The sequence below is a fragment of the Streptopelia decaocto genome (assembly GCF_964273445.1).
Source record: "Streptopelia decaocto genome assembly, chromosome: Z".
Taxonomy (NCBI): Eukaryota; Metazoa; Chordata; class Aves; order Columbiformes; family Columbidae; genus Streptopelia; species Streptopelia decaocto.
The window spans coordinates 18,931,430-18,958,895 of NC_138657.1; the positions used below are offsets into that span (position 1 = coordinate 18,931,430).

Consider the following 27,466-nt stretch of genomic DNA (forward strand, 5'->3'; position numbering starts at 1 on the left):
TGAGTTCTAAGCCTGGTTTCTGATTATTAAAATTTTTGCTAAATTTCTTGTCAGTTTTGTTTCTTTTTTTTCCCCCATATTGCTGTATGGTTAGAGGAGACTTGATCTGCTACTGTAGGAGGTGTACTTCATTGTATTTTTTCTGCAATTATTATTTTTATCTCTTTAGTGATTACTAGTTTTAATATTCCAGTTTGAAATTCAGTAAGTATTTGTTTTCTTGGTTTTATATGCTGGCATTATTGTGCCAAAACAAGATGCTACATAGGCACCATAGATTTAAGAATAACCTGAGCTGGGCTGGAATGGGCAGACAAAATTTTGTTTCTTTCCTGTCATGTTAGTTAGCAGGGTGTGTGGGGGGATATTTCTTTCTTTAAAATGCTGCGAATCTGTGATGTGGAAGTCACACATTTGACAATTAAATGATAGTCCTTCTTTGATACAGTGATCTGAATGTGTGCTTAGATTTCATGTAAGGTTGTAGCATTCTGGCCAAGATTTCTGCTTGGGAAGACCAGATTTGGATGTATTAGCTAGTCAGCCTAATAACCCTGTACAGACTGTATTGATTTTCTAGGAGAGAGTTTATGAACTAAATAAACTTGGAGTTGGTGTCTTAATAAACTGCTTCTCTCAGTCTGTCACATTTAGTTACTGAGCTCTGCAGTTTAGGGGAAAAAAAGGCTAATTCTGTTACAGATTGTTCACAGCAGGGTCTCCAAATTAGCCCTTTGTTTTGTAATGCCACCTTGCTTGGGCTCTCTTTGAGCACATTTCTCAGTTTTACCCTAATGAGTTGCAACACTGATAATGTGGCTGATGATCTTTCATTGATTTCACTATCACTTGCTTGTCTGGTAATTGATCCGTTGCTGAGCCTCTAGTTAATTATATCGGCTTTGACATGGCCCGGTCCACCGGGAATTTCAAGTCTTGCAGAATAACAGTTTTAATAAAAGAGTCTATTACTGCAGGTGCTTGCTGCTGCATGCCAGTTGATTTTGTGTGTGTGTGTGTGCACGTGCGTGTGTGCTTGCATGCATGTGTGTGCACTTTAAAAAAAAAAAAAAAGATTATTATTATTTTCCTTAATTCTCTGTGAGAGGAGAGGACTGCAAGGCAGGAAAAAGAACGGGGAGGCGGGGGGGGCGAAGGGGGGGGTAAGAGGTGGAGATAAAGACAGCGAGCGAGAGCACGCAAGAGATGCAGAACGGAGAAGAGAGGAGGAAGCTTGCTATTGACAGTGTCCTTAAGCCTCCCACAAATAACAGCCATTAGTGGGAAGGTCAGGAGCTGAGTATGCAGCTTGACTGAGGCACTGAGTGCCACTTCAGAAATGAAGAGGCTGGCAAATTTTAGAGGGAGTTTGCGGGGCTAATAGCTAGCTGTAAAGGTACAGCCACTGTTGGCACAATTGACTCCTAAGTGTCATTCTCCCCTCCCCAGCAGAGAATATTTTTATTGACCACAGGTGGACTTAATATATTTTAAGGCAACAGTTCTTGGGGTTCTTGCTTGTTTCTTCTTGGATATTGAATTTGCTGCTTTTGAGACTTTTTTTTGTACTTAATGGTGCTGAACTGGAGGAAAGTTTAACAGAAAAGCTTTCAAGAGATGTAGGGTCTAGAGGGGAAGGCACATTTGTGTCAACATAGTGTACATCTTCTCATCTTTTCTCATTGCACACTAATGACACAGAGCTGCCACTGAAGCTCTCTTCTGTTTCTTTTGTTGTTTCAGAGAGTGAGGTTTATTGTTATTCCTGAGTTAAGAAAAAAGCAGTGAGTGGTACATTTGTCCTCCTAAATTTGTAGATTTTATTAGAAGATGAATGTTCCTTATGTTGGAAAGGATAGCTTTTTTCTTTTTTTTTTTCTTTTTTTTTTTTTTTAATACTCTGGCTGTTTGTTTTTTGTTTTTGTTTTTTTTTTAATGAGATTGCATGAATTTTGTTTTACATTTATGAAGTTTGCAGAGTTATGACTTCTTGTCTTTATGTAAAGGATGAAGTGGGTAAGAGCATTTTTCAGATAAGATTCACTTTCAAAAGCCATTGTAATTAAAACCAGTATTGCAGTAGTATTACTTATTCCTGGTATATGTTACTGGACTTTAAGTACAGTTCTTCGAGAGATCTTAAAGGAAAAATATTGTTTCTTTTGTGTTACTTTTTAACTGTGTGGGACTGGCTTCTTTTCTGCTGTGATTCATTTCTTTGTTCTTTACGATTTGAAAGGTGTATTGTATCTGCTTCAACCAGCTACTAAAAAAACCAAACCAAAACAAAAAACTACTTTTGATCTTTTGGGGGAGGGGAAGAAAGGGCTAGCTTTTTCATTTTTCCTTTCTTTCTTGCTCGCGATGCTGCTTAAGACACTTAGCAGTGGGCAAGGGAAGAGAGGGGTGTGAGAGATGAAATGTGCATGTGACTTTCTGGTTTTATTTCAAAAGGAGTTAGATCATGTCTTTTTTCCCCTCTTTGGTAAGAGTTTTATTTGGGATAGGAACTGACTATCCCACAATTCTTGTCTGACTAATATTTAGAAAATAACCAGGCCAACTTTTATGTTTTACTTCTAAGTGAATATTGACTGTATTTAGGTGTAATTGCTTGCCTGTTTGCCTTTTAGTTTTCCTTTTTTTTTTTTAACTTTTAAAGGTTTGCTAATCGTGTGTGGTAGGCAACTGTCAGATACTACATGCTGTACTTCACAGGATTCTTGAGGATAAACAGAGAGAGGGAAAGGGCCACAGACTTTTCTTTCTCCCAATTCACTCTAATCATTGTGCTACTTAGAGAGAATGTGCGTGTGTGTGTGTATCTGTGTATCTGTAGACCGAAGGGTTAGTGCAGGATGTCATTTGGTGCCTGACAGTGGAGCAGTGCAGTTGACTCTTTGCTCTGCTATCCAATGACATCCAGTGGCTGAGAGTTTGAAGCTGATGGTTGGGTCTCCTTAGTGCTGCATGCACACCTGACAGGCAGCTGTTAAACTGAGCAAAGGCGAGCTTGGGGAGTCACAATCTATGCATAAATGATAGGGGTATCTGTGCTGGAGGTGCGAAAGAAGCTCTGACCCTCTCCCCTGAATCCCCCCTTCCCAAATGAAACGCACGGTGCAGCTAGCTTCTTAACTACACTACACTCCTGCTACTGGCTGCCAAGAGGCTCAAAAAATCCACCTTCACTTTTCAGTCAGAAGAGGCAGAAGTGGATGTGAGAGACAGACACACACAGAGACACAGAGAGCGAAAGAGGGCAAGAGACTTGACTTTAAGAGACTCCTGCACTGACAACTCCATGCAGTTCGGAACAAGAACGGCAGCGACCGACTCTGGTTTCATGGGGACATGGCAGAACACTGACACTAACCTCTTATTCAGAATGTCCCAACAGGTACGTTACTTTCGTTTATTTTAAAACATGGCATTTTTGTGCTCTTTTTTTCCCCTCCTTTTTCTCTTTCTTTCCACGTTTCATTTTTGTTTCATTCATCACTACATAGTTAGCCTCTGAACTGTCATAACTATGTCATTGGAATGTGCATGGTTACTTCATTGCTTCCCTAAGGGCTTCTTTTTAAAAGAGGAAAAAATATTAAAGCTTTAAGTAGAAGCAAAGCATTTGTTTTAAAGTTTCCAAATAGAGCTTTGCTCATAGTAAGACTGTTTTTCTTTCTTTGTTTGCTTTTGTTTTGTTCCGGTCGTTTTTTCCCCTCGCTCACCCCCCGTCCCATAAATAAAAGTATCTGCTATCCCAGCAAAACTCCTTTCTTTCTCCCTGAGTACATAAGCCCCCAAATCAAACTGATACTAAATTTAGGGGGCCCCTCAGAACGGCATAATTGACTTCATGTGGCAGAATAGTTTTATTCAGAGGGAAGGAGCGGCGAGCCGTCCTGCTGGAGCTGCTGCCAGCACGAAGCTGAGGGTCGTTAGAGGAGACAGTTTCAGTCCTCGGGTCCCTCTCCCGCTCCCTCTCCCCGCTCGCTCCCTCTCTCTCCCCCTCTGCCGAGCTGTGCCTTGGCGTCCTCCCCAGAGCTGCTCCTTCACCGGGGGCCGCGTTTAAGGCAGCTTGGTATGCCGGTTCTGACGGGAAAGCGAAAATGTTACTGCAAGGCCAGTAATAACTGATAATTAATCACAGGAGCCAGTGTCTCTGTACCATGCACTTGGTGATACGCGCCCTGTGTGTTGTACCTAATCTTGCACAATTGCTTGGCGCTTCTGGGTGAAGGGAAAGGAAAAAAAAAAAAAACGGGGGGGGGGGAGAGAGAAAAAAAAAAAGGGAAAAAAAGAAAGAGAGAAACTTTCAGCTTGGATGGGGCTCAAGCAGGGGAGGGAAGTTCAACCTGGAGGTTTTTAACAGGGTGGCTCCCTACCAGGGGACGTTTTGCCTTTCTGAAAACTAGTTTCCAATTATGGTCTGACATTGACCTATAATAATTGAAATATTCTGCTAGCTAAAAGAAGAGTTAGTAAATTATTTGTATATTAATATTAGACTCTTATTTAATGTCGGACATAAGATGAATGAACTCATTTACCTGAGAGGCGTTGTACTGTAAGAAAAGAGAGGGAAACTAATTAGGTTTTATAGTTTACAGTAACAAAGCATGCCTGAATACTGGTCATAAAATGGCAATTTAATTTTCAAAAAAACTTTAAAGCCAAGAAAAACTCCATAGCAGATAGTTAATAACCAATAGCGGTTGTCTATGGACGACAGTTTAAGCAGTGTAGCTTAGGACAGGATGGAGGCATTTGAATAAGAAATATTTTGATATATCCTGTAGAGGGACCCTGATTACTGCTGATACAGTACACTGGTATAGAATGTAATCAACATAAGGCAAATAAGCAACTCTGTTCAATTTCCCATTCTGGAAAGTAAAAAAGTTCATTTCCTGGTAGAGATGCACATTTCAAAAACGCTGATTGGCACTAGGAAGTGTGAACTGCTACTACACTGCTTACAAGCCTTATCAGCTGTATGCATGTCTGTGATACATAACATATTTGGTTATATTGATACTGAGCAATAGCATGGAAAGCAGTTATTCAAATTACCTGCCGTATTCTTTTACAAAGAAGTGAGATTAAATTTTTTGGGTGGAGAAAAGGTTCTTTCCATTTCAGCTGCAAAAGAGTTAACATAACTAGATCCAGATAACGATCAATTGATAAATGGCAATTGAACCACATAGATAGTGTTAGATTCCCTGTTTAGTGTAAGACCTTTTTCAACAGATTTAGCCTTTGTGGTCCCTGGAATACTACGAAATGTTCAACACTGACAAAGAAAGGAAACAAAACTAAATAAAAGGGCATCACTGTGTCTAAGGGGGTCAAATAATTTGAGAAAACTAGCTCATTAGACCCAGCCAAATATTTATGCACATAAGCTAGGCAGTTTGGTTTTTATTTTCTTTTTTTAAATAATATTTTACATTTTCTAATTCTCGAATATTAACTGGATTTTGTACATTACTGAACATGTGTGGTCGTGTTGTATTCTGTATAGAGGGAGAGAAGTAATGTGCTAAATGACTAGATGTGTGGTAAATGCTGCATCAGTGTGTATCCTTCCATTGAAATACACGCACAGTAGCACTGCAAAGGTGGTGATGTCGAACAGATTTATTTCTTAAAAGTCTTTACTTAAGGCATTCGCATACTGTGTTAATCTCCTTGTCATATTTTGTTTGTTTGTTTGTCATGTGCTAAACATATTCAGTCCAAATAAGCTGTCATCATGCTTTTAAGAGGAGGGTAAGTTATTTTGCTACACACATTTTTCTCCTCTTTAAGGATAATATTTTGTCTTATATTTCTGTTTTGTTAAAGCTGTTTTAACTTGCTAGCTTGTGCAGACTAGGAGCACAGACTGTGTGCAAGTGCAGCAGCAAATTTGTGTCTTAAGTGCCAATGTTTCTTTCTAAATCACTAAAATTTTGAATATTGTTTTCTGTTACCTATTTTCATCCATTTGTTAGTTAATTATTTTCAATCCATCTTCTGGAAATGTAAGTATTTTTAAAATTTTTCCTGTGCTTTCAGAAAAATTGTTTTCATGAGTACAAATAACATGAAGTTATGAAATGTACATAACTTGCAAGCAAAGTTTGGCATGGTTTGAAAGAAGTGTTTAATGAAACTTTTCCAGCTATCCATAGTAATGCTAGAGACATTTATTTTTTAAATTTCTAAGTATAATGCTGGCTTTCCAGGTGCTTTTTAGAAGCAAACAAATGCCGAGTCTCATCACTTTTCCTTGGAATTGTAACTTAATCTCAAGCAGGCTTTTAATACAAAGATTGGAGCGTGGTAAGAAGAATGATTTAGAACCAAACAAAACCTTGTGATTCCTCACTCCTCTTACCTCTCAGCTCACACTGCACTGCTATTTGTATACTATAGGAATTAATAACTTTTCTCAGAATAACAGGAAAACCTGCTTCATTATGACAAGGAACTGTATGTCTCTTAGAAAAAATTAGGATTGTTTGTACAGGTTTGTGCTATTAATGGCAAGTATGATGGTATTTATTTTTTTATTATTTTCTTAAAGAATGAAAGTGCAAGAAAATGTCATCTCCACATTCCAGAGCGAATTTAGATTTTGGTAGGGTGAGAGAAGAAGAGGAATAGTCTCCTAAATTACCTGTGAGAAGTTTATGACATGGCCACTTGACTGCATTGTTGCCTATGCACCTTTTGTCCATGTAGAAGTGTGTGATTCTCTTGAAAGGGGTCATCCCATTCTGTACACAGAAGAATGTCTGATAACCTCAAAGGGCATAAATCTTAACTTTTAAAAAGGAGTGCTTCTTTGGGTCACTTTGATCAGTGACAGGTCGAGAATGAGCAGAAACCCTTGGCTTCTCTTCCATGCTCATCTGGTTAAGACCAGGGCAGCCGCTGCCCATCCTAGTTCTGGCAAGGAGTTGTTAACAACAGAAAAGAAGGTCTGGATTTGATTGATTAAAAAAAGCAGGCTTTTGTGATTGTCTGCTTTCATAAATGTTTTGTGCATTTGTCAGAATAAGAAATGACATTTTTCTTTATCCAGTTACCTTAAGGGCTGTAATGTTCTAAAATACTTTAAAGTCATTTCAGAAATGAGACCATAAGAGAAATGGCTGTAACCCACAGTGACACAAAATGCCAGAGCCATGTACTGTTTTGTTAAGAAAGAAGTATATTTAATCTGTTTCAGATAAAAAGGTAATAGCCTTTCCAGAAGCTTTTTTTCAATGTGAGAGTGAAAAAGCAGTATATCACAATTATAAATGGATCTGTGCGTCATTATATAGTAATTTAGGATTCACTCGATGTAACAAAATTAACAACATAATTTCATTGTGTAACTGTATCTTATTAAAGAACAACTGTCTGACATTCTCTTACAGTTGCTTTATTTAACTTCATGCAAATATTATTAGTAGTGACATTTCTCTATTGTACATTAGATTCTCTCATTAGCATGATGTGTTAGTTATCACCAGAGAAATCACTTCTAGATAGGTGAGCGGGAAGCCAAGAAAACTAAAAATTAAATCAATGATGTATATTAATATAGACGCGTCTGTTCACGAGAGATATGGTACAGTAAATTCAACTTTTTTTCCTTGCATAAATGAATGCTTATTCCAAGGAAAACTAAACAATACTTACAATACGTGGAGTATGCATTAATTTTGCTAGAAATATTAAACTCTATACAATGTGCACTGCCTGTTTTGAGCTGTACTTCTATTCTTCAATCTGCTTGTTTCTAACAGTGATGTAGACATAGGCACATAAACTGCTTATTGAACCAGTATTTAAAAACAGGAGCGTAGTGTAATGTCTAATGGATTGAGGGTGAAAGCTTTTTAAATGCTCCTGGGTTGCTGGTCATCGAGGTTGTACGCAATTTTAACATTTATTAAGTAATTAGCTATTTTACTTTAATATATAACTGTTCTTTAATATGGGTGCACACACACAAAAAGTTCAAACTTAATTCAACAATAGGCTATAATTCCATACATTGATTTATTATGGACATTTGGGGAGGAAGATTAACATTAGTAAAATGCATTTTGTAGTTTACAGTAGTTAACAGTCGCCTTTGTCAGTAAGCATCAGCAAACATAATAATTTCATTTATTACATATATTATCATCACACCATTTTAAAGATTAGCTGACCCCAGGTGTATTATTTTATTGCTGTTCATGAGCAAGTTCATGTTCTAGTATGAATTCACAAGCTTTATCAGTTTACATTGTCTCATTTTGGTCACTTGCTTTAATTTTGTTTGGTATTTTTGTAAAGCATGGTTTAGACCTGTAATGGTTCGTGTCCTTTCAGCAAATTAAATATATCTACATCAAGAATTTTGTGCTGCATTAGAAAATATAGTACATGATGAAAAGCCCAGCGTGTTTGTGTGGCATATAGCACTAGACATACAAGTACATGCAGTGATAGATACGTGGCTATCTGCGTGATACATGATTAAAAATAAAAAACCCCTCTCAATACCTTCTCTTACTGTGTTCAGTATTTGCAGAACTAAAACATAGCAAAATATTTCTCGTTCCTCACCATACGTACTAATCTTGCACGTGTATGCATACGGTGTTTGAACATATTTGTGCCATTGTATATTTTAGTTGATGATGTGGTAGGAACACTGTCAGATCTTTTCTTAACTTTGAGATATGTATGCACAAAACTGCATGAAGCATTGAAGCATATATTAAAGCACATGCTTATATTGTACAGTAAGCAGAAGTGTTTAACATTTTAAAATGTTTTAAAATGTTTCGTTTTTCTATTTTCTATTTTTCTACTGTGCCTTTTAGTAGTTACTTATTTATGTATAGTTTTATGGGGATTTGATTAATGTAGTGACAGAATAGATTTGGTATACAACAGCAGCAGAGTCTCCTGCTCTTATGTCAGGGTTAAGAGCCAAGGCAAATCTTCCCTAACTAATTAGATGCTGAGTAAGGCATCTTAGTGAAGTTGGGGCAAAAGTGAATGGGTCACAGCTGAGGCAAGATTGCAAGGACTGTAGTGATAGTGAAAGCATTCACGTTTGCCAGGTCGTTGTGACACTGTGCTGATTGCAAAGGAACACTCTGTTCACTGATACAGAACTGCCGTCATAAAGTACAATCAGGAAAAAAAAGCTTTAAAGAGCTTTTACTTTTTACTAGAAATGCTCAAAACATACGCTGTGTATAGCTTTCTTTGCTCAGTCATTTTTCCCAAACAATAGCGCTTGTGCTTTTGTAAAAGGATTTGCCTTGTAGACTAATGGTTCTTCGCAGTTTAGAAGAATTTCCAAACTTGGGGCTCCTAGTATACCCAGGAGGTGATGAATCATTCTGGCTCAAGAAAGACAAGGCTGAAACAGAGGAGAGGAGAAAGGAGGAATCCCATTGTCACTGTCTCTTTATCTTTTTGTTCAAAAAGAAAATCACTAATGCAGCTTTTTACTATAATTCAGAGAGTGTAACGACAAAATTTCACCTTCTAGATGAACTGTAATTAAGGGGTTTATTTTTTACCCATCTCACCTGTGGAAAGGTGTAAGCTTAAAAACCAGTTTTATTAAATGAGAGTCTATGTCTTTATATACAGTTTTCCAATGAGGCAAAATGCATTTTTCAGTTTAACATCAGTCTGTATAACAAACATCCAAAATAAGAGACTGTACATCAGCCTATGGACAGGCATCTGTTGCTTTGCTACTGCTCACCCCACTCATTGTAATAATGCCTAATGCCTCCTTTCCCTTACTGAAATACTTGACAACTGTTTTCTAAATGATTTTGCTTCACTGACAAAGACAGTGCCACTTGTATGGCTGTGTCACACAACATTTAGTCATAGAGAGGCCATCTCTTTCGTGGAGCGGGGGGTGAGCATCTCAGAATGGCTTTGATCAGTGTGAACTTGCCAACAATGTACCATTGATGCTATTCTGACTCTCTCGGGAAGCCACTACATCCCCATCCTCTACCGATGATGCGTGTCTGTGCACTTGTGTAAGGGAAAGGAGTGTCATCTGCCAGTTACAGAGCACAGGAGTTCAGAAGAGAAAATGTCACAATTATGATCCAGCCATTCCTTCCTGTGAGCGACACAGAAGTCAGCAAGCCTTTCTTATAAAGTGAATAATAAGTGATACTTTAAGAAGCTTTATGGGAAGTGATAAAATTTATACTGGGGTTGTCATTGAAGCTAAAATGTACTGACACTGGCAGGTGAACTTACTGTAATATTTGAGATGTTGTTTATTTTGAAATGGACCACACGATGAATACATCAGTAGAGATTGGTGCTGCAGTCTGCCTACCTGTGCGTTTTGGAATATGCCCCTTATAGAAGAATTTGAGTGGTGTGATAAATGGCTCTGGTATTTTGTGATATCTACTGTGACTAATATTGAAAAGTGTTTTAATTGCTCTTCTTTTTCTCAGTAATTTTTAACAAATTGAAGAAGAGTGAGACACACCTGATGAATACAATTTGTTTATTTGTGGTGGTTCTTTTTAAACTCTATTTAATCAGAACTCCAAGAAAGGAGACAGATTACCTGGTTCTCTGCATATATATTTTCTCCATGCATTCAATGGTGTATTTCTGACAGACAGGTAACTTTAAAATGCAATATTTCTGGCTTTGAACAGTTTGAATGAAAATGTCATACAATGTAGTTCTTTTCAGTTGAACACTTCAACATTTGGTGTGTACCTGTGAGAGGGAAATAGAATATAAAGGATCATATCCTCACCACGATCCAAGCATGTGTTTTTCCATTCATGTCACTGAAGCCCTGTCATGCATCAAGGACAGCATATAGCTTAGGTACAGAGTTACAGATAGCAGTGTATTAGCCTTCAGAGTGAGCTGTAACTAGGAGCTCAATTCTATAACCCTTTGGTATGCGTGTAACTTTTATGAAGCTAAATGCACAGGTATTTTGCAAGACAAGATTCTACTGTGGTTAAGAGAGTTGCTCTTGTGTATTTTAATCTTTTCTATTATTTAGACACTAAGGAGATGAACATGACTTAAAAAAAAAAAAAAGTTAGGCATTGCACTTAAAGAAATCTGAACCTGGCTTCCTGTTTTATCACAATCCAGAAATTAAACCAGGTTCTCTGTTACAGTCTCTGGTCAGGTCTGAGCTTTTAGACATTATAAGCGTGTTTGTGATTTTATGTATAAGTTACTGAAAACCCATTTTTTTGTGAGTTACCTTGCAAAGCATCGTGAAAATATAGTTATTTCCAGTTTGGTTCTGAAGTTTTGAATTTTTTGAAACAGTAATCTCAAAATGAAATTTCGGCAGGGTAATTCAACATGAAAATAAATTGGAGGAGAAACATTTAAAAGACTTCTTGCTAACTTGAAACTGCCACCTTTTCCATAGGAAAAGTAGCAACACAGTAGGATAAAAGGTAATTTAATCAATAAAGTAGCATTTTGAATGGAGTTATCCTCATCTACATAAAAATTTGGCTTCCCAAACAGTTCTATCTTCTTTGTTTTCTCATTAAGGAAAAAAAAATAAATTAAAAAACCAAACAAACCTGAAGATGTTATTGTCAGATCTTTTTATGCAGATTGATTTCCTTTTAGCATATTCATTGCCTTTTGCCTGCACAGAATACAAGACCTTGTGTACTGTACTGCAGTTTTATTGCTGCTTTCAGAGGGATGTCTTGTGAGATGTTACGGCTCCTGCGGAAGTACAATGGCAAAATGTCATTTTATGATAGATCATTATTGATATCTTTTATTTATTTATGCCTTTCCTCATTTTTCTTTCCCCACAGTTTTTCTTGCCCTGTGTATATATCTGAACATGTATTAAAATAAAAAAAAAAAAACACCTTTTCTTGGTAGTCATTCAATAATTAAAACAATCTTGATTATAAGGGAGTATAGGAAGAGATGAGGGGCAGAAAGGAGAAGCATCCCTTCCAAGGGTGGCTGAATGTAGGTGCTGACATGCAAAGAGTTCAGTATTTTGTATTTCAGTGTTCCTGTATGCAAGAGCGTGATAAAAATGTGTGATACCCTGGCTTATCACATGGAAGGTGCTGAAAAGCATCTCAGTTTGATCTCTACTTTGTACAATTCCTTAACCACGGAAGGTTAACACGGAGTGTTCAGTACTGTGAGCCTTCAGAATATTTGTATTCCTATATCTCAGACATGAGGTTGTCTCTATGGGACAAAACAAATGTTAAGAAAAATGGGAAAATTAAACACACAGAATGCTTTAACACTTTTTTTTTCTTTTCTTTTCCTTTTTTTTTTTTTTTTTTTTTTTTTGTTCTGCACAGCCTTAGTAGACAAAAATAATCAGATTGGACATCAATGAGTTGTTTAAAAACTATTTAAGCTACAAACCTGTGTCACTATGTTTAGAGTTAGTTCTTAATTAAAAATGTGCCAAGTTTGTTTTTTTTTTTTCTTGCAGAAATTCTCTAAAACTTAAATTTTATGTCAGTCTGTAAAATGGAGTTCATAGGAAAACAGTCTCTTAGAAGTGGTAGCAACTGTATTCCTTACCAGTGGACACTGAGGTTTTCACATTTCCTATCGTAACTTTTAATAGCTGTTTGTTCCCTGGACATCTTACTTGTTAAAATATGTGAATTTGATAAGAACATCTGAAATAGATGTCTTGGGGAGGAGGGAGGTACAAACTAATGAAGAATTGCAAGGAAAAAAAAATAATTACTTCCAGCTGGCTTTATATAATAAAACTACTATTAAAATGAGGACCTCCATTAGCAAGGCTTTAATTATATATTTTCTTACATTTCTGAATAAACACCCTAGCCTTTAGAAAAATAACAGTAAATGAGTTAAGCGTGACAGCCCTCTCTCTAGCCAGGGAAAAATAAAAAGAAGTACCAACTCGTCCACCCTTCCTTAATGCCCCACAGCAGTTGACATTGCTGGAATGCCTCCTGCAGCTGGTGGCATATGACTGTCATTTGCAGGCAGGATATACGGAGAGTTTACACAATGGAGGCATTCATGAAAGTGTTCCTCATCTGGGACTCCTGCAAGCTCTCATTTTATTGACCCTGTCAGAATTTAACTGGTAGGCTGTCAAATTACGTGTTGCTTTATCTAATATTAGTTTTTCTTTTAAATTAGAATGCACGGAAGAAGGGGTTGTGGAAAGCAGGTATGAAAAGCAAAAACAACTTCTGGGTTACTGTTTCTAAACCAGGGAAAGCATAGTAGCTGTGTAAGAACTTTATCATTTGTGCTAAAAATTGTAAGGTTTCTGTTTTTTGTTCAAGATTTAAAAATGTGATTTATTTATGGAGCTTTTTCAGGGTTTGGGGTGGGGTGTTTTGTTTGTTGTTGTGGGTTTGTTTTTGGTTTTGGGTGTTTTTTAGCATTCAAAGTCTGAAACAAAAATCCATTTTCTAAATTACCATTTCCCTCAAGTGTAACTCAAACATTGGTATACAGACAGTTCTATGAAACAGCTCAGTCTTTAACTGCTGGTGTCCTTAAAGATAGCAGGAAAAGTGCTTTCTGTACAATCTTCCCCAAAAAGAGATTTATTTTTATGCTTTGCTGTATCTTTATGCAGAATGCCATAAAGAAATGCCTGATACTTAGCAGTTTTTATAATGTTCTTCAAACAATGTAATAATCTAAGAGGTGATTGATGATTATAAATATGTTCTTTATATCACAGATTGGCTGCTTATTAATTCAATGGTGTTGAGGCATGACCTCTCCAAAGCCATAATTTGCATAAAAAAATAAAATGTATGCACAGCTTCATTGATATCTGGGAAAGAACTGGTTACAGGAGCAGAAGGCACACCAAAACATTGGCTTCATGCAGATGGAGCATACTATAAGAAAAGTACCTTACGCAGTGAGTTCCTCATTTTAATGGATCCTCCTCTCCACCAGTCCATTGTTAATGCATTGCTAAAGTTCAGTTCGGGGTGGGGGGAAAGACAGAGAGGGAATGAGAAAGAATGATCAGATTGTTTTAAGGAAAGTAAAATTTTATCCTGGAGGGTCTCGATCATTTCTGCCAGAAAAAAACACCTCAACTCACCATATATGTTTTTATTCATGTATAGAAATAAGCAAGGTATGGCATCTGTCTGTCTGACATGGGATCTCATTATCATAGATTCTGTGTATTACATTTTCTTATAATTGTTCTACTTTTAAGAAATTGTTGAATTTCTACTAGAATAGTGACAAATGAATAGTAAATCCTGTTTTACATTAAGAAATACGTGTTTATCTTGTGCCATGTGTAGTTTCTAGTTTCTTCCCACTTAGCTTCCCTCTTTCCTAGAGTAGACAATAATTATAAACATAAATGACAAGGTGATCTAAATAGAATATTATTATTATATGATTTTACAAGACCTCCTGAAATATTGTTCTGGAATCTATCGAGGTGTTCGTATTTCTCTGCAGGGATAAATAAGAAAGACAACTGAAACATTTTAATTCACTTGGAAATGTTAGTTTGGTTTTTTTTACCTTTTGATGTAGCATTCTGAAGACATTGTCTTCCTTTAAATATCTAAAAAATAAAATTGCTTGCATGAGCTGTAATATTAAGTTAGTATTCAGCAAATCAAAGATAAGTTATTTATGATAACTTGACAAATGTAGAATCTTTCTCATGATAAGTCCATTTTCATTCCAGGAAAAATGCTACTTCTCCAGTTTTCGCGTATCACTCATTGTAATGTGGATTTATTGTTTTATTTTCCTTAAAAATTGAGGAAAAATTGGAGTATAGACATACTGGTGTATTTTCTTGTTAATGAGGGTAGTTTCACTAGTGAATTCTCAGTCTGATTTTCTAAGGAGAGAAGTAAAAGCTAGTTTTAGAACATGACCAAGCACATGGAAAATATTCAGACAACAGTAAAAATGGTTAGTGAAATTTCCTACATCATCAGACTCAACTGACAATTTTTTCAAAAGAATGTCTATCTATTTTTTCCATTGTGAAATCTTGTTTGAGGAAGTCAGCCTGCCAGTACACTATTACAGGTCAAAAATAAGGTATATCAAGGCCTTCTGCTCATACAAATACTTTACAACACTAGAAAATTTTAATTTCAGGTGCCTAGTCCTGTTCTTACTGAAATAAATACAAGTAAAGTATATAACTACAGAACTGATCTGAGGGCTTTTCCTACGGTCGTTCCTCAAGAAGATGTAATTCATGTTTTGCTTTTTTCCATTATGGAGCACATTTAAAATACATATTAAGTGAATAAATAATTGTGGAAGTAAAATTTGGGCAAGGGATTATGGCATTAGAGCATTGTACTCCAGTTTCAAATATGGCAATTTTTATAGGAGTATGCTCTTTTAAATCTAGGTTCTTCAAAATTTTAATTGAACATTTAAGAGAAACTGTGTGGTATATCCTAGCTGTTTAAAAAAACCAAATCCTCTGATACCCAGTGCTAGGCATATTTTTTACTTTAAAATACAATTTTATTCTTGCATAAAAATGTATGTTTCATTTTTCTATATCTTCATTAACAAAATCAGAAGGCAGTGGATAGAAGTGATTTAAGTCATAACACAGACAGCAGTGATCTTAAAAACTAAAAACACAACACTAATCCCCAAAACAAAATTAACCCCAGTTTAAACATCTTTAATTGGTATTTATGTATTGTTGGTATGGAAGCTGCTTAGATGTGCTATGATGTCCTTCTACACGTTCTAATTTTACTTTTTGATACTGTTGGGGTGCTAAAAGTCAGGTGCAAAAACATTAAAACGATTCAATCTATATTCAATTTTATAATGCTGAAGTTGGAATTTGGTTTTCTCCAAATGGACCTATATAAATAATGTTTTCTATGATTTTTCAGTTTGCTTTTTAAAAGAACTTTTTAAATGATGGTAAACTGAAATAAACTTTTCTAACATGCGAAGTACATTAATTACTTACATAAATATGTAAGCTGCATTAAGTAAAGCTGTAGACATGTGGCTGATTTTAAATGACTGGGATTTTTTTCTGAATCTATCCCTTCTATATCAGATTCCTATACTTTCCAAAATTCAGCGGTGGTCAGGTGTGGCATTTTGACTTGCATGTGCGTGTTTATACACCACAAACTGTAAAAAGAAAACTGACTAAATGTGGCTTCAGGGAAAAGAAGGGAGTGGTGGGTGCAGATACCAGCTGGAGCTTGATGCCTGCATTCTCTTCTGTGGCACCATTTTGTTGTTGATGTGGGAATGTAGCTAAACAGTGGCTACAGATGCTCCACTAAATAAGGATCCACATAAATTCCAGCTGTGAACTTATGATTCATCCTTCCCTGCATGAAAGATATGTTTCCATATGTCCCATTATGTTCCATATTTGATTTTTATCACACACTGTGTGCCAGTCTGAATATCGTCTACATGCTTTTTATGTATCCTGTAACCCTTTCTCTCTTCCTCCTTTGAATTAGAGTCATAATGCACCCTAGTCTCCATGCAAAAAATCCACATTACAATAATACAGCCTCCTTGTCAATAGTTTGTTAATGAATCAAGTACATGAATAATCTGTCTATGTAACACCGTAACAGAGTCTGGACATATCTATAGAAAATCATGCTAATCCATTTGAAAAGTATTTCTCTCGAAGATAACTCAGCAGTCCTTAAAATGATCTGAGTCCTAAGTAATTTCATCTTTAAGAATACTTGTATCCTACTCTAAATGGATTTTTGAGATATTATTTGTAATTGTTTCAGGGATCTAGTGTACATAACTTCTCTTTATATTTTTAAGTACGTAATTGATTGATAAAGACTCCATTTTGTATTATGAATAATATCCATGTAGGATCTCTGAGACTTACTGAAAAGAACTGTAAAACTGTCACTGGTTCTATGGTACCAAATAAAATGTTTGGTTTGGTTTTTGTGTGTTTTGTTTGTTTGTTTGTGGTTTTTGTGTTTTGTTTGTTTGTTTGTTTGCTTGTTTGTTTTTTTAATATTACTCTTATCCATTATATTCTCTAGATTGGAATTCTGGATATTTTTTCTTCTGCTAGATATGGCATCTAGAAATGTAGGCATCCATGACTCCAAGAGCATACAAAACCTCATCGTTTATAATATTAAAAAGCAAAGTAAAAATTTAAAAAATCCTAACTGAATTGCAGTGTAGGCTTTTGAGTTGGCTTATTGTAATATCGTTCAGAGAAACGTGGTCCCTGCCAGTTAACTGGGTGAAATATGGCTGTTGGTCAACTCTGTAAGAAACATGGTGTTGCTAGAGCTTTGAGGTAAGGTTTACATAAGATAGTCATTGTCTATCATAAAACCACTCAGGACATGAGGCAGAAGTCAGCATTGTTGTGTTAGACTGCACAAATTTTACATGGTGTATCAGGAACTGGATGAAATGCTTGCAGTCTTCAGAAGTGAAGTCATTGTGCAGATGTTGCAGCAATAGTGTAACTTCCATACGAGTCAATTACAGCATGGTCACCTACATGGACTGTTGTGATTTTGTTGACTGAAGAAAAGTTCCATGAGAATACAGTTTTCTGAAAAAAAGATGTATCAAAGCGAATAGCGATATCAGCTAGAAAGAAGCATCATTTAGCTATGTACAGAATTTGACGTGCAGTGCTTTTTTTGTGTTGCAAGGAAAAATAAGTCTTTTAATAATTGAAATTCTTCAGGCGAGTCAGTTATCAGCACTATACCAACATTTTTCAACAGAACGGATAGTTAATTAGTTTGTATTTTAAATTGAAGGTCACTGTGTTATAGATTTCTGTGGGAACAAAAAGAGAGAGCATCTAGTTAAAACGATGAGTACGTGGAGCCTGTTCCCATCAGTGTCTGAGGTACCATTGAGTTGAACCACTGGTCACTGTCAAATTCCAATCGAAATGCAGATAAGTTTAGCATAAACATAATAAGGTGTTGGTGTGTTTCCAGAACTGTAAAGAAGATTTTAACTGGAGAAGGGGCTAGAGATTAACAGTTTGTTTTACAGCTAGGTTAGGTATTTCAAATCAAGTGACTGGTGCTGCTTGTAACGAAGCATCTGCAAAGTGTGTCAGTGTGACGTTGGTATTCTGTGTTCAAGAAGTTCAATGTCAACACAGCTGTGACTTACCACTTTTAGTAACCTCTCAACTAAGAATTAGATAAAATACCTTTAATTTGGGCATGAGGTTGCAGGAGAGTACTGGGATGGGAATATAATTACAGATGCTATTAATTTTCATGAAATAACATTTGTGTGCTTTGTCTTGCCAGATAGTCTACTGTGTTTTTCCTCATTTCACATGCCAGGCTGTTTTTATGTTATAATTTCCTTCTCTGCTGTGTTTATCTTTTCTGAAAATGGTGAATGTAAGCTATTACAGACTGGGTGGGTGGCACACATTTGCACAGTAACTTTTAAAACAAAGACCAAGCATTTTATTTGGGTTTTGAAAACCACCGAGAGAACTTAATGCAGCTGCTCTCATGGCATCAAAGTGAAACACGTAAAAATCTCACTTTCTATTCTAAATAACCTTAGGGCTGTTGAGTCAGATATTTCCGGGTTGACATGTTTTGCACAAGAGTGACAGTGCCATTGAGTATATATAGTAAATCTTAATGTTCCACTGAATATCTTCACTCTTTTATGAGCTTTGCAGGGTACTCATCCTTAACAAAATGTCAAGTTAAAACATGTCACTTTGCCATAGTTGAAATTACTTACTTGTTTTTAATCAAAAAGCAACTCTTAATGGGCTGTTTTACTGTAGGCAGTAAGGAAAGGATCTTTCCAGTTTAGCAGCGAGTAGTTCTTCTGACCCATTATTTGCTGTCATTTCTACTTCTTGTCCAGTAATGTGAAAAGGGTTGTATGACTAAAACCTGAGGATGCTGAATCCGGATGCTGGTGCTTCATATTCTACACCAAGTAGAATTAATATTTTTAAGAAAAGCTAAGCCTTTTTTTAATGCATGTATTTCAGTTCCATTAGGCAGTAGTCCTGTGTTTCCTAGGAGCTTTACTGCATCCACAATCTGTCAGCAGCAGAGGTGGTCTTGCTCATAGTAGAGGTGATTTGTGGTACCATGCTTCTTTGATTTTAGTTTTCCAAAACTTAGGATGAATTTGAGAGGTGCCATATATTCTACATAATACTGGGTTCCTATCCTGTGACGTAGAAAGCTCTCTTAACCGTAGGCGCTCTGAACTCAAGCTGTACAAGTTTAGTGAATTCAGTTCATGTTCTTTTTAAGACTGAAATGGCTTTTTAGTTTCTAGGCCAGTTAATAATGCTTCTCTTAACTATGCTGTACACTGGAACAGGCTGCCCAGGGAAGTTGTGGAGTCTCCTTCTCTGGAGACATTCAAAACCCGCCTGGACATGTTCCTGTGCGACCTCACCTAGGTGTTCCTGCTCCAGCAGGGGGATTGGACTAGATGATCTTTTAAGGTCCCTTCCAATCCCAAACATACTGTGATACTGTGATACATATCGCAGATGGTGCTTGACAGACTAGTCAGTGTCTGAAAAGTCACTGCAACACTATTAGCTAGATCACTACGCTCTTTGTTTCTCAAGGATGCTTCCACTACAGTACTTTTTACTTAAAAAAAATTATAGGAGTAGAGTTTGGGTTTTGTTTTAAAAGGATACCATAACCACTTCTTGCCTCACCAACAAGTGCTACAAATGTGGAGTCGTTTCTTGTCAGGGACGTACTCTGGAGCTTAGCATTCTGCTGATACAGCTATGACTGGATGTCTCATTGAGTTCAGTGGGGGTTTTTTGTGTGAAGAGGTAACAGTGAGAATGACTCATATTTATCTTTTTATCATAGTTACCTTTTGGAACTTTTAATATGTTTTGAGGGCTTTCAGCACCTCAGAAAGAGGAACACTTAAAGTCTTCTAGAAATTCTTGTGGCCAAACCCATATATGTTCCATGTAGCTTGAAAAAACTGGAATAACTAAGGATGTTTTAAAAGGAAACAGGAAAAAGCAAGTCTTTAAACTATGTTCTTGTTGCTTAATTGAAATATTTACACCCATAACCACAAAAAGCTGCACACCTTTGTCACAGCTGCAGAAACATACAGTGAAAAATCTCCTTCCTCTTTGGGGTAATGCGTGTTTATCAATGTATTTTACAGAAAAAATGTTGTCGTTCTTTTGTCTTGTAACTAACAGTCCACACTTGTTTGTAATATTACTGAAGTAAGGTAACTTTACAAGGCCAGTCTCTGATTTGGAGACATAACTTGCGAACTGCAAAGCTACTTGTTTTTTATCTGAGACAAGGACTCTTCCTGAGGCAAGTTCAGCTATACTATTAATATGACTCTTAACCATTTTTTACTTAAATTGGTTGTGCAATACCAGACTTTTTTAAAGTTCATTCACAATACATGACATACATGTTGCTTTTTCTGTTACATATAAGAAGTCAAGTGAAACCATAGCTGTCTACTGCAAATTATCTTGTAGTCATTTGTGCATTTTCAATAATAAATGTTCAGATATGTATACACTTCATTTTTTTTTTTGTGTGGGCAATTTAATTGTACTGTTTTGCACATCCTGCTTCTTTAGTCTCTGTTCACCCTGATTTATTATCTCCGATATCAGCTGAAACTCCAGTTATTTACATCTCTTTAATTTGTTTTATTTTTATGCCAGCGATACAAATTACATTCTCCCATCAGTCAGCAAACACTCAGGAAAGACTTGACCTCCTTATGGGATTTCCAGTGATGTTCAAATGGTTAAACCTTTATTAGAATTTAACATTTTATTGTAAAGTGAACAGTACCATTCTGGATGAAAGAAATTTCCCATATACTAAAAATAAACTGAATGTAATGGTTGTCATTTCCAAACAGGACACAGAAATGTTCTTTTGTAGCTTTGTCACACAGGGAAGCATGCTGTAGGAGTAATTTTTGTTTAGTTTAGTTTTGTTTTGTTTTGTTTTTAATGTACAAGAAATATACACACACACACAAATTTGTAAATTCATCTAGGTAGGGATCCTAAATATTTTTAAACTACTTTTCCAGTGTAGGAAATTTCCATTTTAATTAGATTGCTACAGGTTAATGTAGGGATGGGAGAGATGCTAGAAGTTGATTCGTATCCAGCCAAACTCAGCTAATTTCTTATGTCTTTATACTGCTGCATCTCCTTCTCCCTACTTATTACTTTTAAATTGCAAGGTTCCAGGAATATCAAGAAAACATTTCATATTTCAAAAATATTTTCTCTTCACTGAACTATTTGAACTGGCATTTCTTAGTGTCCTTGTCCCCACCCCCCCCCCACACACAGCTGTCACTAACAGAGGAGAAGGACTGGGGGGAGGGAAGCCCTGCTAAAATCGTGTCACGTAGCACTAATTCATCTGCTCTCATTAGAGTGAGCGAGGGACAGCAGTGATGGCCAAGAGCTGCACTCCACACATGACACACGAACAGTTTGGGGAATAGAAAATTGCTTTCTCAGGAAGCCCAGCCAATTAAGGACTTGACCATATTGAATGTCAAGTGTTAATTTAGGTTTTTCTTCATTTTCCCAGTAGTAATGCGGGTCCTGTGATGAGCAAATACATGTCAAGTAAAAGTTGATTGCATGAAGGACCTGGGTATTATATGTCACTGACAAGTCACAAATGTACTCTAGTCTTTTAACCCCTTAGGTGAGTCCGGAAAGGGGGGGAGGGGAGTAGTAAAGGGGGATTAAATGTACTATAATGATAAGAATAGATAGCTTATATTAGGGAGAAGTCTGGATGGGACAGACAGGAACAGAAATTTGTGTGAGAGGCTGGGATGCAGACTTTCTGCAATCAGTGCACATATGTGGGACGTTTCTGGGTTATAATTAATAAACAGACCAAAAGGCCCCCTAAGGATTCTTTAGGATTTTAAACAAGCCTATGAAGCATGCATTTTATACCCTTCATAAGGTTTCATGCAAAGAGAAGGAAAAGAGATGAGCAGTGCCAGAACTATGAAATAGACTGTAAGAGGTGACCTGTTTTGAAACAAAATAATTGTGCATTCTTTATGGAAGAGAAAATACATATTTCCAAGGTTTTTGTTTTTAAAAAAATAGTCAAAAAGAAAAGACAAAGCCCTTATCCGAAAGCATGAAATTATAAACCACTTTCCTGTCAAAAACAGATTTATTTTCCAGCTTTGTGTTTCTCTGGGTTTATTTCACAGCCATGAGAAACCCCCTCGAAATGCTGCCTACCCTCATCTTGGCTTGTACCTCCCTGTACTAGGGAAGCAGGGGATGGCGGAAGCAGTAGTACTGATGTCTAAGTGAAGTAGCATTTACTTTTACTAGATGTGGATTCTTACATATCATCTATAGCATCTAATTTCCATTCATCAGCATATTATTTACATATGAATTGTCTGAAAATAAGAGAGTGTCTGTTTCTATCACAGTTGTATAATTGACCAAAAAAAATTTCCTACAACAATGTAGGCGTTGTGTAGTACAAATACAATGAAATAGAAGTGGTAATTATGCAAGCACCTAGAAAGTTGTCCACGCCTTTTTAATTGAATCTCAAATTGTAAAAAACACACTTTCCAGGAATTTTTAGAAATTACTTGGTCTCCCTAAATTTTGTTTTGTTTGTTAATATGTAACCCACAGATGGATAACTGTCAGAAGCTGGTCAGCAAGCACTGTATATTTGTGTTAAATATTACTGAGCTGATCCTAATTAGGACACATCCTATCGCTCCTTTGGATTTTGCTCCTCTGCATTATGATGAAGATATTTTTGTGGCAAGGTATGCTGCCACTGTCCATGTTGTACATGTTCAATTGACATAAACCAGACTTCATTCTCATTTGGGTGCCTCGACACTTTTAAATGAGCACATAGTTAACCAATAAGGGTTAAATTGTGAAACAGACATGTTTTCCAAACAAAAGCAATTTAGGTTTGATTAGCGTGTTCTGGACTGACATTAGATTTTCTATGTGTATGAAATGGTGCTGTCTATATGATTAAAATGAACACAGTTTTTGTTAAGAAGCAGTTTCAAGAATCTGACCTCAAGACAATCAGTAATGCTTTTCTTACTACAGTTTTACTTCAAGTTTTTGTGGAAAATCCGTATACATACAAACTATCTCAAAATAAACCCCACTTACTTCTCCCTCCCCAGCGTCTTCTCCTTTGTGTTTCAGTAGGTAGCATCCGCAGATCTCAGCTGGCATTTAGAATGATGTTTTAATTGTAGCAGCTTCTCTTCTGCTAAGGTGTGCAGAGAGATTTTGCTAAGTTTCCTCAAACTAAATTCCAATGATGGCATCTCAGGTTGCTGATTCAAGATTTTGCTGCTCTTTGGTGTCACTTTTGACAGATGGTACCTAATGCAATCAGCCACCACTAAGGCAGGGCCCTCATTTGACCAAAGGGTCCAAAGGAAAGCAAGCAAGCAAGCAAGCAAGAAAAAAAAAATTAAAAAGAGGAAAAAAATAAACAAACTCCAGCCCTCCACCCAACAACCAAATAGGGCAGGCTGTTTCTGAATTGCTGTTTCCCAACGCTTTAGCAGAAGATGCCTCCCTTTGCGCATGTTTTTGATAAATTTAAGAAGTCAAATCACTGACACAGATGGATAATCCAAGTGTATAGGGTGAAGAGTTATAAATTAACACATTATTCCCTCTTAATGTGAAATACTTGAGAATGCATTTTCTCGGTCCCCTGACATCTACCCAGTGAGGGCTCGCATTGTACTTTTCAAGTGGCATTGATTTGTTAAAGCGCTGAATTAGCATCTCAGGCCAGCTGCCTGTTCCACTGTTGTGTTGTTGGGTTCATTCTCTCTCTCTCTGCCTTGCTTCCCGCTGCCTTGGCCACACACAGGGCTTCAGCCTGCTTACCCCAGCTTTTCCCCTCTGTTATTTTAGCTAATCCAGGTAATACACTCACCAAATGTGCCTTGCCGAGCTGAGTAAATTAACATGTTTCTCAATGCATAAAGCTCATAATATGCACGTGTGTGTATATGCATGTGTGTGCGTGCGTAATATTTTTGGTTGTAGTAGGGAAGAAATAAGCAGGGGGCAGAGGGGAGAAGGTGATGGGCTGCAAGGATGAATGGCTGTGTTTACCAGCCTCATTCTCTAGTGAAGTTACACATTGTTCTTCTATTTAATTTGCGTTGTGCCGAGGTCTTTCGTACAGCAGCTGAGTCAAAGGAGAAAGAGGGGAGCGAGAAGGAATATATGTCAAGTCAGAAAAGCTATTGAAATGCAATATTAAACCGCATACCTTAGGTGTGAATTTTAGAGTTTCTGGTACTTTGTCTAGTTGTTCATTAATGAATGTCTGCACAAATCTAAAGATAGTTTGTGCTTACATATCTGTATTGAAATATGCTATTTATAACTATGGGTTTTTTTCTGATTGTAATTGGCTGGTTTTAAGACTTTCCTCTTCCCACACTTTCTTTCCTCTCTCAGCCTATCTCTAATACTGCTGTCTTACTATTCACTTTTAACGTTTTCAATGCAACTTCATGCTTTATATTTCTCATGGTGGCACCTGACAGATTTGTAGCTATGCCCTAATTGACTAAATTACACAAGTAATACGTGTATTGCAGTAATGAAGATTATGTACATGAAATTAACATTACATTTCATTTAAGATGGCTAATAAAATGGTCGTATTTTTATCTGTGGTTCCTTGGCATAGATGAACCAGATTTCTAGAGTTACTGCTGGGTAGTGAAATGACATTATTTTATATTGCACATTCATTATTCCTGCACTATTTTGATTATATATTTCTTACCATTGTTTGCTGTGCAAGTTTAAGGTAATTTCTTTCCCATGCTATGTTTCTGATAATGGAAGCTTCAGGAATAAGCAACAGAAATTTTCCTTTCTTATAAGATGACAAATTCTGTTGTTTGGGATACAGTGCTTCTGGGAATCATTTTCTTCTTGCAGGTGAATAAAGTAATGCATTTTTCTAGGCATCAGAAACAGAATGTGAGCAGGGTTTGAAATCTCAGATAAACTGAGTAATATCTGCATTGGTCAGCTATTTCATTTATAGCTACTAGCATAATCTTCTAATAATTGCATAATATTTAGTACTAATTGGAGGCCGTATTTTGAAAATATTAGTTGCTGTTAGTGCAATGAGGCACTTTGATTGCATGAAAGCATGGATTAGATTCCTTACCTGTTTACATTTTGTCTTTTCAAAGGTTATGCATCTATTAGGTCTCCAACACAGCAGAACTAGAGTATTTGCTATATGTAAAAATTATATATGTTTTCAAACATATGGTAAAAAGTGTTCTTTGCCTTGAGACGCTTACATTCAAAACCTAAACTCAACAGACTAAGATTAACAGAATGTTCTGGCTGAGTAATGGGTCCTGATTCTGTAGAGATATTTTTTGCTAGATAACAGTTTTAGAATTATAGCTTCATAGAGTTGAGGGGATTAAACAATTTTTGCCTGGCCTCTGACAACTGGGCTGTCAGAGGCTAATTGAAACCACCAATGAGATAAAGAATAGAACGGGAAGACCGCAGGTCTTCCCATGTTTTTGTAATAACATGTTACTTTCTTCAGAGAGCACTGCCATCATTGCCACCGTAACTTTGTGCAACGTGTGGAGGACAAACCAAGTGTGCCCTGCTGTGTTAATGTTACATAAACATGAGACACCATGCTGACGTGCATCTGATGCATGGTGTATGCAGATGGGTATATTTCTATTATTTTAGGCAAAGAGGAGCTCAGGACCATTGGAGACTGGTTTAATCATGCAAGTGATAGGCTCAGCTCAGGGGCCTGGCAGAAATGAATGCTGTGTAAAAGCCCTCAGAGCACCTAGTGTCAGCTGAGGCATAATTTGTGGTGGTTTTGGCAGAAGCTTCTGGACCTTGTTTGAGGAGGAGGTGAAATCAGAGCAAGGATCTGCAGAAGGATTAATGGAAGAGACCAGATGGAAACAAAGCTACTAACAATACCGATACGAACCATTAAGAGATAGTTCTCTCCTTCCTTGTCCTAAACTCAGTTCAAATCTGTAACACCTTTTATTTAATATCAGGAATGTCTAATATCATGGATTTTCTTGAGGCTGCTAGAAGTACCCATGCTATCTTGGTAAGGGAAAAAGTAAGATATTTGACATTTGCAGCAGCCGCAGATTTTAGGCAGACTTTTTCATGAGGCTGTGAAGCAGTGTCCTGACTGCGTTTCCGCATCTTCACTGGGTTATCCCTTGCACTGGTTGAATTGAAGCCTCTGTTGATGATGTGCTCACAGCTTCTGTTGTCACACAGAAATCAGCACAGTCTTGTCCCTACAGACTTGAGAATTTAACTAGAACACAATAAAGGAACAAGGAAATGTGGAGAATGGGCTAGCATTGTAGCTAATTTGACAATAAACATGGCCAGAGTGGTCATCTCTTATAATAATAACTTAAAAAGCAAGCAGTTTAGTATAAGGACTTTTATTCAGCCTTTTTATTATTTTTATGAGAGATACATTAGAAGTTGGACTTATGAAGAGTGAGTCAGAAGTATGCATTTGACTGAAGGTTCATTTATGTATATTCCACCAAAGAAATTTTAAGTACATGTGTGGGTGTTAAAAAAAAAAAAACCATGAACCTATTCTGCCCCATTTTCAAATTATCTGAAAACACTTTAAGAAGAAAAAATTGTCTTACATACATTTTGTGGAATAGGGCTTTATTTCTTGTGGAAGCTGGTACCCAAATAGAGTCTTAAGCTACTACCTTGAGTACTATGGCAAAGCAGAAACTGAACTTCTAAATTCTGCTCCTGTTTCTCACCACAGAGACTGAATTTTATCTGCAGTGAATTTAATGTGAGGCATTGCTAGTGTTCTACAATTAAATTCTTCTGTTATTTCATATTTTTTGCACTGTTTTTTGCCAAAGATGACAGGAGCACTGTGAGTTCCCAGTAAGAGGAACAATTTGTAGACATTAGTTCATAACTATGGTTGCTCAATAAGAAAAAACCATGAATGACAGGTTATGCTGCAGCTCCTTTGTTAAAGTGTTCTCTACATTTCAGTCATTGCATTTTGCAAACCTCATTTCAGTAACAATGATTCTTCTCCTGCTTATTGAAATGACTGTCGGTAATGTCAGGTCATGATCCAGTTGCACAACCCTTAGTGATTTGAAATAGATGCAGGCCTGCCTATGATTATTTAATGATTGTCCTACAAGTGTGGACTAAGCTTCGAGAGAGAATTTTCTAGGCCTTGCTTAAGTGCCATGATGGAAGGACAAAGGAAAGGAGCACTGGTGGCCAGAATTTGGATAAAGACTTTCCTGTGAACTACCTAATTCCTTGAATGAACTATGTGGATCTCTG

General features: G+C 36.7%; 1 protein-coding gene across 1 annotated transcript in view; it reads left to right on the forward strand.

Annotated features, from left to right (window-relative positions):
* Nucleotides 1-27,466, forward strand: part of BNC2 (basonuclin zinc finger protein 2) — a 322,413-nt gene that overhangs the window by 88,371 nt on the left and 206,576 nt on the right. The window contains exon 2 of the mRNA XM_082074538.1: nt 3,200-3,400. Within this exon, the coding sequence (XP_081930664.1) occupies nt 3,200-3,400 (201 nt within the window). The remainder of the gene's footprint in view (nt 1-3,199; nt 3,401-27,466) is intronic.